Source organism: Brugia malayi (genome assembly GCF_000002995.4).
Source record: "Brugia malayi strain FR3 genome assembly, contig: Bm_070, whole genome shotgun sequence".
Classification (NCBI taxonomy): Eukaryota; Metazoa; Nematoda; class Chromadorea; order Rhabditida; family Onchocercidae; genus Brugia; species Brugia malayi.
The window spans coordinates 9,173-22,504 of record NW_025062339.1 but is presented as its reverse complement, the minus strand read 5'-3'; the positions used below and the strand labels follow the sequence as shown (position 1 = coordinate 22,504).

At 29.2% G+C, this 13,332-nt stretch overlaps 3 protein-coding genes across 3 annotated transcripts; 1 reads left to right on the top strand and 2 right to left on the bottom strand.

Annotated features, from left to right (window-relative positions):
• Positions 1-2,754: 2,754 nt before the first annotated feature.
• Bm9887 (Uncharacterized protein) lies at positions 2,755-6,596 on the bottom strand (the record flags this gene model as incomplete). Its single annotated transcript, XM_043083006.1, has 10 exons — positions 2,755-2,905; positions 3,175-3,268; positions 3,548-3,633; positions 3,734-3,770; positions 3,844-3,885; positions 4,307-4,391; positions 5,063-5,215; positions 5,524-5,699; positions 5,980-6,151; positions 6,462-6,596. 10 exons carry the CDS (start codon positions 6,594-6,596, stop codon positions 2,755-2,757), a joined length of 1,131 nt encoding a protein of 376 aa, XP_042938940.1.
• Positions 6,597-8,002: 1,406 nt separating this feature from the next.
• Bm1102 (Uncharacterized protein) lies at positions 8,003-8,812 on the bottom strand (the record flags this gene model as incomplete). Its single annotated transcript, XM_043083005.1, has 2 exons — positions 8,003-8,099; positions 8,793-8,812. 2 exons carry the CDS (start codon positions 8,810-8,812, stop codon positions 8,003-8,005), a joined length of 117 nt encoding a protein of 38 aa, XP_042938939.1.
• Positions 8,813-10,928: 2,116 nt separating this feature from the next.
• On the top strand, positions 10,929-12,994 carry Bm17208 (Uncharacterized protein; the record flags this gene model as incomplete). The annotated part of the gene is made up of 3 exons (XM_043083004.1): positions 10,929-11,091; positions 12,573-12,670; positions 12,974-12,994. 3 exons carry the CDS (start codon positions 10,929-10,931, stop codon positions 12,992-12,994), a joined length of 282 nt encoding a protein of 93 aa, XP_042938938.1.
• Positions 12,995-13,332: the final 338 nt, after the last annotated feature.

Genomic DNA, 13,332 nt, shown 5'->3' with positions numbered 1-13,332 from the left:
TAGTTGCTTTAAGATTGAAATGTCGAAGAGTTGCATACTCCTTTGAGCACTCAATGTACGTTTTGTAGAGAGCAAATGTAAGAGCAACACTTGTTTGTTTTCATTGGCAATTTATAACATTTTTCCATAATTCGGAATTTGGTCTGATGCGGCGTCTCAGCTCATGGTTCGAACAATTGCCTTTGCGACGTCTGGATCTTCTCGCCGACTACAGAATTTATAGCTTATAACTTACAATTTGCGTATTGTAAGCAGAAACATCATTTCACTTTCTAGGACTTAACTACAATGCGTTCTGTGTTATAACCTGAGATAGTCCAGTATCCTGTTATGAATTCCTAGTTGTGAGACGAGTTAAATTAATAGAAATTATATGTAATCGCAATACTTATAACATTTTTATTTACTCAGTTACTTTATTTCAATTTCCTTCCATTGCAGCAATAATGCCTTTTCTTGGAACAAGCAAGAAATAGTAACTCACTCGTGTCACGACAATTCCAAGCTTGCCACATCTTTCTTAAAGTCATTCTCTACACCAACTAGTTCTGGGCGAAAAGTATCTCTGGATAGATCTCATTTATGAGTAATGAGTAAAACCTATTGATCTCCTTGAGCTAGCCTTGTACCTAACTTATAAAGTTTATCAATTATACGTGGAATAATAGGCCAATAAATAGAACTGGAGTAATCCGACCTAGTCTCACTTAACCCGATTTAATTTCAAATAATTTCAACTGGACCGATTTTATCAGACAATTGCTTGCTGTTTCTTTTTCAGGCGCTAGTTTATCTTTTCAATTTTTCACAGTGATTTTTCAGAATATACGTACAAATCCATGGATTTCATATAGTCGCCCATTGGTTCAGACTGTTGTTTATCACGGACCGAGATCCAATCATAAACTGATATACACACGTCCATAGATCGTTTCGTATCAATAGGGCATTTACAGTTATAGATCGTTTCGTATCAATAGGGCATTTACAGTTCTGGTTATGGCAGTCAAGATAACAGATATTTATTTAGCTTTCATTTCCAACGCATTATTTTAAACTTCCTTAAAGGAAATTCCTTAAACAAAGCTTATATCTGTATTGTGGCATAAAACCGAAATATCAGGTAAAAATAATTTCCTCCACTTTCAAGTTCTTTAATTGTAAGCTAATATCTTACTCATTTTTTTTGCAGTCCGGAGTCGGATTGGCAACCATCAAGCGTGGTCGACTAAGACAAAGCAGTGGAATGCAATTCAATTGATATGGATGAAGCTTTGGGGCTAGATTTGGAAAGTAAATCGGAAGTAGAGGATCTCAAAACAATTGACGCTTGAGATCGGTTTTGTAAAGATGATGAACATGTATATTATGAACTAGAGGTATGCTTTTATATTCGGTTAGAAATACATTCTTCCACGAAATATGAGATATTGAATTGAGATATATGAGATATTGAACAGTGAATTCTACTAATGAAATTTTCACCAATTTCCTTTACCAATACAAATTTTAAAATGACAGACGTTTGTGACAGCATCGAGAGATAGATATGGACAAAAAATTCTCTAGTTTTCTTGAAAAAAAAAAGTTGACTAGTTTATCAAAAAAAAGACTTTATTTCTGAATAGTTTCAGGACGACATACATTTAATCTAAAGTATCATCGAAATAAATTAAATCTCTAGATAATTCATTTCTAAAGCTCAGTTTAAAATCGGCCATATAAATGGACAGACAAATTGTTATTCCATTTTGTTTATAAAGTTTAATTGTAATTCGAATTACTTTCTTCCTTTGAACATCTCTCCATACCATACATGCATCAATCAGTACCCTTGATTGAAAATGAGCATCTATGAATATTATGAATTCTAATCTGACTCAATTCTACAGCAATCTGATCAATGGTTGAACGAAACAATGACTACATAGAAATGGTATATTGTTGATGTGATTGGATTGAAATGAACTGTTGATTTAATCAAATTCGATTTCATTGAAACCTTTAAAAATTCTATTGATTTTCAGTAAATGGAATCACAGTATAGTCAGTTTTTTATCATTTCCACTTTTGATAGTTTAGTTGATTAATGCTAGTGCATTAATGCTGCTTTTTGCTTTTTTTGAATGAAAGTTAGTTCTTGATTGTTAAAAAAAAAATACAAAATTTGAAAATTTGCAAAAAGTCAATCTTCATAAAAAACTTGGTCATCGACACAAATTTTTTGCTTTTTAATACATTTAATTCTTTTTTTTGACCCATCTTCATTGATAAGCTTCATGCCAATATCAGCTGTTACTGCCACCTGCAAATGATATGAATTGTTAATATCAAACGGTTTCACCATATCTATCACTAATAAATGTCCATCAGATAAATCGCAATTTCTCGAAAATCCACTCAAGAACAAAATGAGCAAGCAGAATTTTTGTGTGACAAAATTGTCAATGATTCGCAGCAATGAAACAGACGCTTAGAAAAAAGTTATTTAATGATAAACTACATTTAATCCATTTTTGTCGGATAAGAAAATGGTAATTTTATTTGTATCATTTCCAGATTCTGTATTGGCCATCTGCAAAATATAAGAGAACAAAGAAAAAAAGTAGGAAAAACAATTTATAAGCTAAAAAAAATGATAAAAGCTAATTATTGATGCACAAATAATCTTTTTAGCAAAAGGAAAAACTAGCTATCAGTTACCAATCATTACATTTTATATTGTCATTTGCACATAACATTTCGAAGAATTCATTATTCCGTAGAACTCACTGGCAGTGCCTTTGGCGAAATCATCTCTGTGCTAAAATCTGATTGGGTGCTTTCATCTGATGTATGAAAAATACGCCTTGGAGATTCAAATGATTTCGATTTAAGTGGCTTTGGTCCTGGTTTTTTCACTGTCCTAAAATATAACTTATCAAATTTAATTTCAAATTTTGACTAGAATATTCAAACTCATTGAAGACTTCTGAGGTGAAATTAAAAATCTTGCTTAAAAAATTTCTTGAAAAACATTTATACATTCCTCTAATATTTGTTATTTGCTATAACTTCGTAACTTTTCCTTATCTTCATTTGATTTCAAAAAAGATACACATTCCTTTTGACTCATAATTAAATTAAACAATATTTAGTGTTTTGCAATCACACAAATATCTTTATAAAAAGAACATGATTTCTGGCAATCTTGGTGGTAGCTTCCTCCAGATATTAGCTGATTTGAGGCAGCAGATGTCATCCGGATATTGATGTGAGCGTAACAAACCTAAGAAATAAGGTCTCTTTTGAAATAATTGGTGATTTCAGAATCAAGAAAAAAAAAAAAAACATTTGGTGAAAAAGAAAAAACTTTATACAATTAGGAAACAAAAGGGTAAAATAAGCAGAATGAAAATATACCAGTCCTGACAATCATGAAGCAGAAATTATGCTATAAATTGAAGCACTTGTTGTAGGCTTTCTAAGAGTAAAAAGTGTTTAAAAGTTATTCTTACAGAATTAAAGAGCGATTCTAAAATGATTTGTACAATTAATACAAAAATACCATTTTTAGGTGAAGCAGCAATGTTCACTAGTGAAGCTTTACAAACAGCAGTGGGTGGATTACTTTCATGAATGCCTTTATCTGAGCTAAAACAAAATCAATTTCGTATGTATTGCTTGATTACTCTGAATACTAAGTTAATAGCACATTCAGAAGAAATGCAAATTAAAATAGAAAAAAAGCAACCTGGAATCATGGTTAGCAGGCAGATATGGTGAATGATCTGCAATATCATTCAGAATAATATCGTTAGTGATAGCTTTTTTGATGTTATTACAATTTCGTGGAATACTTACCATCTGATTCGCTACCACCACCAGCTGATGTGTCACTTAATCCTACAAATTAACGAGATATCAAATGAGATTTTAAGATTTGAAATTTAGGATTCATAAAATTCATAGAAAACAAAATCACATTAAAAAATTATTTCATTTGGTTCCTACAAGCACAAATTTGATGAATGAAATAGGATAGCAGTGAAAACAATGTACAGTTGTTGTAAAATAATAGCTGTATTTTATACCAGCTTCTTTATAAAATTATAATGAAAATGAAAGGAAGATAAAAACTGCTTTCGTAGATTGCTTTTTCTAATAATAGCTTCAAAATCTAAGGCTTGCATTATTAGTATTGTTGTTAATGCCAGCATCGTCTCTCATTATAATATACCTTTATTAAATGATTATTGTTTTTCTGTTACTAAACAGTTCTCAGATCTTAAAATGCAGTAGATTTATGGGAATAAACATCTTTAACCGGATTTTGGAGGAGAATTGTCATTTCGCCTATCGCTTTTCAAATTTGCTTGTTGTGGTGCTGTGATTTTTAAATGTTCTGGTAGCTTCCATGATGGTGGAAAATAACTAAAAATTTAGATGTAAGAAAATTAAGTATGGACATTTCACTAAATTCGGTTTAATTACTCAATTTTGTTATTTCTTATATTTGAGAATAAAAAGAGATGGGTAATGACAAAAATCTGCGTAATTTGACAATTGAAAGTGCGAAATAAGTTGCATTATAATTGCTTTCCTTCGATGAATTTAGATATGAAATTATGAATTTAACTTCTTCCACTGAAATAGCATACCATCATTGACCAGAATTTGAAAAAAAATTTTAAAAATTTGATAAATATATCATAGGTTTACTCGTGAGCATTTTAAACAATGAACTAACTAGGTCATATCGATGAAGAGATTAGTTAGAGAAAATTTCATGAATTAGTCATGAATTAGACATATTTTGATATGATATGATTTTGGAATTGAAAAGTTAAACCTAGAAAATAAAGATCCGGGATAACTTTCACAAATATTAGTGCTGTAATCACGCATTTCATGCCATGCATATGATTTGTCCAGAAAAATAGAGAAATTTAAACATTCTGAATTTTTTTTATGTCCTCATTTATAATTGTAAATATTTATATAGAAAATTTCTAGAAAATTAATGAGTTATCATACATATTATAGTTCATTTGAAATTCTAGAATTAGGTTATAACTAAAACCTTTAATTTCGTCACTGCTAATAAATCCAAAATAGTTTCGATGGTTAATAATCCTTCACCATAACCAACTAATTGTTTGAAGTCGCAATTTTTAGTTTCAGCTGATTTCATGTCTTTCTTATTGTGGTGACCATTAGAGGTTGCAGTTAATTTCTGTTAAGTATATATTTCCAGTAATGCTATGTTGCATTCTCATTATAGTAATTTTACAGTAATTCTGCATATACGAAATAGTTTGAATGGAAATAATTTTTCACCTTCTCATTCATCGATATGTATCATTTCTCTTTTAAGAGTTAAAGCTAAAATCAAATTAGAAATGTCCAAGTTTTGAAAAGTCAAGAGAAATAAAGTAAGTATAAATGGAGTGAGAGCAGAAAGCATTCCGGTAAGGCAAGAAACAGTAAGAGATTTTACTTGATAATTTTATAATGTTTTCATCTGCGTCTGAAAAGACTTACTTTATTTGGCTCTTTGCTACTCTCCTTGCATCTTAATTCGATCAAATCAATCATTTTGTAATTCGCATCTTTTGCTAGTATTGTCCTATTATAGCATTTTGCATAAGTTGGATCACAAAATTTCTGGATCGCTTTTGTTTTCCTCGTCTTTCTCGTAGTACTGGTAGCTTCCGGTACTAAAGCTAACAGTATTTTATAATAAATTACTAAAATCAGATCAGTTTCTTCATCCAGTCTGCAACTTTGTGACGGTCCAAATCTTGTTCATTTACATTTCATTAAAAATATTTCATAAAAAAGACTCTTCTGTCCATTTGTCTAAATACATTCGTCTCTTCTAAGCAGTATTTTTGGAAATCTGCAGAAGTGAAAGATATAAACAAACCATTTTATGTAAAAACTGTTTTTTTTTTTAAAAAAAAGGGAAACAATTTTAAATAATAAAATATAGAATACCTCTATTGACATTGACATTATCACTATCATAAATTCGAGTTTCTTCGTGCACAATGTTCATAGCGATATTTTTATCTTCCGGCGTAATCTTCATCATTCTAATCAGGAGTAAATATCCATCAGAAGCATATAAAGTTAACTTACATTTTGGTCGATTGTATTTTTTATCACTCTGCAAAATATTTGACATAAACATCAATGCTAACGTTTCTATTTCTCATTATATGTTAGTATGGAATAACTGATTACTTAACTAAAAAGTTTGATTTGATAAAACTTTATTATGAAATTAAAAATAAGCTTATTCTATTCACTTAAAACATTCAATACAAATTTGTTTCCATTTATTTCATTACTTCATTTTATTATGCACCCAGCATTTCATCACAATCACTCTCAGTGTTGTAATTTAAAAAAATAATTATTTGAAATAAATATTTCTCCATGTCAACTTCAATTAAATAAATCAACCACTAACTCACTTCAGCTGGCTGCAAATGCATTCTTTTTGGTTGCAGTAACGTAAGGTCACGTTTTTGAATTTTTCCATCATTCCCCAGGAGCTCAATTTTGTGTTCCAAATATGTTTCACCCTTACGTGTTTGATTCACGCGCATCACTGTGTGAATTCTTATGGGCTCTGCAGAAAATACACCTCATTTTCATTATTAACTAAATTATTTGCTTGTACAGCTTTAAGTCGTAGAATAAGCCATTCTTTATAAACTGTTTCTAGTTATAAATTACGATAATTGTCAGTAAGATATGAGAATTTTATTTGCAAATTTTGATGAAGTTAACATTTAGATAAGTAATAACTTATTTGTAATCAACTGGATAATGACAGATGGAGTGTAAAAAAAAAGTTATGAATTGCATCAATGTAGAGCAAACGAGAGATCAACTCAAAAAATGCAAAATTTTTTTAGTCTTATAATTACTTATTATTATAATTACTCATTATTTATTCTCGAATAGATTTGTTATACTAATAATGCCAAGAAAAATTATTCAAATGCTTCTACATAGATTAACAAGGAATACACTTGCTCTTTCCATTTTACCTTTCATATTCGACAATATACTTTCTTTTGCATCGGTGATTTTCAGCAGTTTTGGCAATGCATTTTGTTGCTTAGCCTTCAATGACTCATTCGCAATTATATGAATGGATGGATAGTCAATTAATTAGTAATCTACTGGGTTTTTTAACCGATATGAAACAAAATCGGCTAATTGCATTCAATTGAATTTGTCGTATAAATTAAAAATTCTCATAAAATTTGCATCATATGTTATTGAAAACAGTATTGGGATTGCTTATTAACTCATTAACTATTCACAGCATTTCAAGTTCGGCGATAACAAATCATTTTTACGACAATAAAATAATTATAGAAGGAATTTTCATTGTATACAACTAATTATTTTATGCCTTTTTTCTGGAATAAAGTTATAATTCTACTGATTTTTACTGAAGTATTTAAGTTGTTCCAAAGAAATTACTACTCCAAATTCCAAAGTAAAGAAAAATAAATATATATCTAAGAGTCACTTCAATAATACAAATATAATAAAAAAATCCTATTGACTGTTTTTAAAAAACCTATCGACCGCATAAATGATCTTTTGAATTGGTTTTTTAAGAACAAACCATTAATTTTCTGTGTGAATCCACTGTTAATGATTTCCTAAGATGTATTCTATCAGCAAAATCTGAAATTAAACTCAAAATTTTCTGTAATTTTGGGAGAAGAAAAAAGTTTGAAAGGAACACACTTTTTATAAGAAATAATTTTTCTTGTTTAATTTACTTACAATCTTTCGACTGTTCTTCAACCTGAAATAACGAGAACGACCGACACTAATACCAAATACTTTTAAAAGTTACTCAACATAATTTCGATTTATCGCCTAAATTTTTTAGAGTTCTTTTATACCATTCTTGACAATGAATTCGAAAAAGTAAGGGAATTTAAATTCAAAATTCAAAATTGCAGAATTTTTTCGGAAAATTAAATTTTCATTCAAAAAAAGAAAAGGGAATATTCACTGCCATCTTCTGATGATGAATTTGTCTTCTTGATAAATTTTTATTTTTTTCTGTAGCTGTGCTTAACCTGAAAAAAATCTATTTGGACAATGTCAGAGTAAATTTGATTTTGAATAGTATTTTTAATTTCTGCATTGTTTAATTCCGTTCCGGTATTTTAAAGAGAACAAGAATAAAATTGTTTCTTTTTTTTTGTTTTGAAATTTAGAGGCCTAATATGAAGTTAAATTTTTAATTCCATAAAGAAAGAGAGAATAGTCTCATTTTTGAAGAGATTTGAAGAGATAAACATGATATGCATGCACTGTTCGAGATCATTCAGATTCTGCTATGTTTTCCATATAAATACATTATCTGAACGCTACAGGAAAAAATAATGTCGAAAATCTATGATGTAACATTAATCCTTGGTGTCAAATTAATGAGTCAAATAGTATATCAGTTATTTAAAGCAAATTTTGATTAATTATTAAGAATATTGTAAAACTAGAGGTAATAATTCGATCGAAGAAGAAAAAATTTGTTGAAGAAAGATGAACTAATAGATGGTTATCAAGCATTTTATATTAGCAAAATAAATAAGATGTGTTTAAGCAAAGAATTTTATGATAATGGTATGAATGAGGCTGGTAGGCAAAAATGTACTCCATAGACTGAAAATTATCGCAGAACTTATTAATAAATTAAAAGAAGTTAAAAAAAGAAGAGTGTAAATCAGGTATTTTCTGACTTAATGGCAAATAGTGGAAAATAATATAACCTTTCCTCAGATGCATCCATTTTTTCTTGACTTATTACTGATATTTGATTACATTTTTGATTACATTTAAGCAGTTTTATCATTGCCTCAATGTTATCTGCTGAATTTTCCACCTGTATGACAATTAAATAAGCCAATAGTATGCAACAAAATTAAAAGTAGTTTTCTTCTTTTTTCTTGGACAAATGGTTTTCTTCTGATAGCGCTTCTATTTGTTTCCAATTATCATCCCAAACTTTACGGAAAATTATTATCCAGAATTAGTTTAATGATTAATATTTTCTCCTCTACTTCAAATCTCGTCATATTAATTAGAACTTCTATTTAACTTCTATTAGTTTTATCAACAAGTCTAAGCACTCATAATTAATCAGTGATAGAAGCTAATAAAAAAAAAAAAAAAAAAAGACTAATGGCATCCCATGTCATACATTGATCAAACGATGTGATAATGTTACGTACGTAAAAAAGCACAACAAAGAGATCACGCAAAAATCTTCTGATGAATATGTGATATTATTAAACATTCAAGATTCATACAAGACAGTGAGCTGAGAATATTGTATCCTTAACAAATGCGCTCTTATTGGATTCATCGGATAGCTTATGAGCTCTTTTAGTTTTTAGTTTTCTGGAAGACATTATTTGTTTGAATCTCCTCTCTTTTGTCAAAAACCTGGAATTCTAGAAGTGTAAAGCTAATTTTAACAGTTATTAACATTCCAAAAAAAAAAAAAAAAAAAAAAGGAAATAATAAGAGAAAAAAACGATTGACTTAAACTAAATTTCATTCAAATTAATTTTTGATTTTTTTTCCTCTTCGACAAATCAAATGAACTCTTTTTAATGGAATGGAAGATATGAAGCAACCAAACTAAGCTTTATTATTCACAAATAATTACTTTTTTTACTCATAACTCTTGTTTTTAATTTAAATGATAAAATAACAGGGAATTAAACTAGATGGGAAAGAAAAGATGTAGATTTAAAATACTAAATTGAAATTTTAAAAAAATCCTGAAAAAGATGTATAACTGGTGAACACTTTCAAAGGAATAAATTGTATGGATATCTTTCAGTGTAACAGAGAATGAACAGGATCTGACGACAGTTATCGTCTTTCTATCCTCAATAAATGAACAGGAACCTCAATAAAGTGAATTAGACTGCTTATTAAAATATCTTTTTTCAAATTATCTTTATGAGCAATTTCGACTTTTTGGAGTACGGTTTCTTTAAATTAGAAATTGTGACTAAAATTTATTGATGGTAACCATGACCTAATCTAGCATCCCACACACAAGTTAAATTTTGAATGTGCTGAATAGAAAAACAAATTAAATATTTCGAAGGATCAATATTAAACAACAAGCTCTGCAAAAATTGCCAATTTCAATCTACCAATTAATTTAAGTGATGAAATACCAACGAATTAAGCAAATAAAACGACCGTTCTCAATCTGTGTAAATGTACAAAATGGAAATCAAGTTCATCCATCTTAATTTATCATGGCTAAAATTTGAAATGTTACCAAATAATTATCATAATGAGAAATTAGTTTGAATTTTGGTATGAAAACAGTGAACTGGGAGGTTAAAATTTTCACACTGCAGAGTATCATTATCATTGCGATATTTCAGCGTGTCTCTTGATGTCTGGTAGCGTATTATTTCGCATACTTTATCATGCTGTATCTTGTTTGTTTCACATCTTTTTTATCCGATCTTTTGCTATCATTCTCATTCCCTCTCTCTTTTTCAGTTGCTTCCCTTGTAATATTTTTTTTTTTTCGCTACTTTTACAACATATTTTTTTTTGGTTTTTTATTAATCTGTGATTCTTTGTGAAAGAGTAAAATTCCTCGATGTCTATGAACTTCCTTCTTACAGTAGTTCCTCCGCTGCCTTTTATTTCGTGGTGTTTCTTTTTGCTAATTCTAGATCTTCAATTCTTCCTACGTACATCATTCCAGATTCCAGATTCCAGAATTCCAGATATCTACTCACCTTGCACTCATATTTTTTTAAACATGTTACTCACTATATCATGCGCTATGTATTTTATTACATCCGTAAAAATCATACTTCTATAAACTTGTGAAAATTTCATTGTGCAATGACTTCAGGATATCAGCCATGTCTAACAAAGATTTACTGTTGCGTGTCGAACATGTGAAATATCGTATGACAGGTGCTTCTAAATCACCTATTAGTACCTTTTATGTTTATGAAGATCGGGTTGAATGGTTGGACAACGCTTCAATTGAAAAACTTGTCGTCCTTTTCAGCGATATTAGAGGTAAGAATTTCTCTGGAGATGCGTTATTGAAGTACTTCGAATAGCTAAGAAAGTTAGCTGATAGACCAAATCAGAAGGAATAAGTTACGGGATTTAAATAAGTTGCTGCTTTAAAGGATTAAAAATTTTAGTGTCTTTTTTTTTTTTTTTTTTTTTTTTTATTTTCCTTTTTTTTACCCAAGCAAAGAACGTAATTTTGTTCTGAAATTTTCGAAATTGGATTTGAAATACAAGATATGCTTATATATATATATAGACTATGCATTTTCCTTGTTATTTATCAACACCTCAATATTTCATCCTTTTCATTGTTTATGGAATGCTTTCTGGATTCCAAGACAACGAATATCGCCACTAAATAAAACAAAAACACAGCTCCAGATATGTAAGCATAATGAAGAACAAGCAACACTTGTTTTCGTTAACCCGCTTTTGAAGGAAGCAAGTTTTGATTGTTTTTATTCATGGTAGACTTGGAATTCGAATTAATAGCTACTGTGCATGAACATCTATGGTTTCATGATTCTGTCTCTTTAAAATATATTCATCAGCACCTTATTAGTCTACTAGTTGTTTGTTTAATCTGTCAAATTCATGAGACTTTTTTGTATGAAGGTTTTCCATATTACATGTGAGAAGAGTATCATATATTCTTCAGATGCATGTTAAAGATCGCGATATGATAAAAGAAATGTTGCAACAGGCTCTTATACATCATAGATAAATTGTTAGCCAGGTAAATGTACTCTGGTTTACTTTAAATCATATACTTTCTTTTAGATTATACAACAGCCGAAACTTTTTGACTGATGAACTCGATGCTTATCATATTTATTTTTAGAATGTTACACAATCGTTAAAGTACAATAAAATAAAAAAGCCAGAAGCAAAGAAGAAGATTTTAGAACGCAACAAATTGCAAGAAATATACAAACATTTGGTTGCATCGAAATTGATATCTGCTCAAAATTTCTGGAGTGAATGTTATCAAAACTTGGTAAACTTACTAAAAGTCAAATTCTATCATCATGTTGTTGTGTTTCCATTTGAGACGCCTAATTTAATCAGTTTTGTCTAATTTAACTTATCTTCTTGCATTGAATGAATAAATTCACCAATATATTCTTGTACTAAATCTACACCAAAAAAAAATCCTATTCTTAAACATGATCGTATCTCAAATTTTGTTATTCTTAGAAAAGCAATGGACTTTTCAATAGCTATTTATTTGTTATAATTTGGTGAATGGATTACTATCCTCCAAGCTGTACACTTACAAACGCTTAATTCAGAAGGATGTAGACGCGGCAAATTGGAAAAACAAAAATTTCTAATTGTTGATATTCTGATTTTTTCACATTTTTTCAGTTTAGTTTTCATTTGCAGAAAATGATTGCAGGATTTGGAGGCGATTCGGATAGTGATTATGAGGATCTCTTAAGAATGGCCAGTGTTGTTACAAAAAGCTAAAAACATTACAGAATTGACCGCAACAGATTTAGTGACTTACAAGCAATCCATGATTCTGTTGCATTTTTGGATGTGTTTTCCACCGACGAATCCTGACATGGATGAAAAAGTTAGTTTATTTTGCAGGATTGTTTTCGTTCACTTTTTTCTCATAGTCATTATTTTATTATTTTAATGAAATATGATTTTTCCTTTATTTGAAATTTTGTTTTCAAAAGATGAAGAAAAGATTGTATTTTCAATGAATGACTCAAATCTTTTCGTTTTATTAACATCATTTAACAATTATTATTCAGTTGTATTATATCCTTTTCATAATGGTAAATTATTGTTATCATAATCTATTGAAGTTTAAAATATTTTAAATTATTTTAAATTACGGTATGAATTGTATGAATTTTTTCAATTTCAGTTTCCTGCAGAAAAATGCTGAAAGTTTTGTTATTGCAACCATTATTGATAAAATGTGCATTATTCATCATTATAAAAATAAGGCTACGAAAGTTTGCATATAATTTTTATACATTATTGAAATTAAATAAATCCTTCGATACTGAGAAGTTGTAAATAAGGCAAATTTTTAGCATGTTGATATTCCTCAAACTGTGGCCGATATTCGCCATGACTGCGTGTCATGACAAATTACAAATTTCCTTTGAATTGATGCTTCATATTACTGCTTTTACTGGTCACTACAGTAAATTTTGCTTTAAGTGTCCGTCTGATATATGATTTACCTTATTTTTGTAACAAGGTAATTTCTCCGTCATA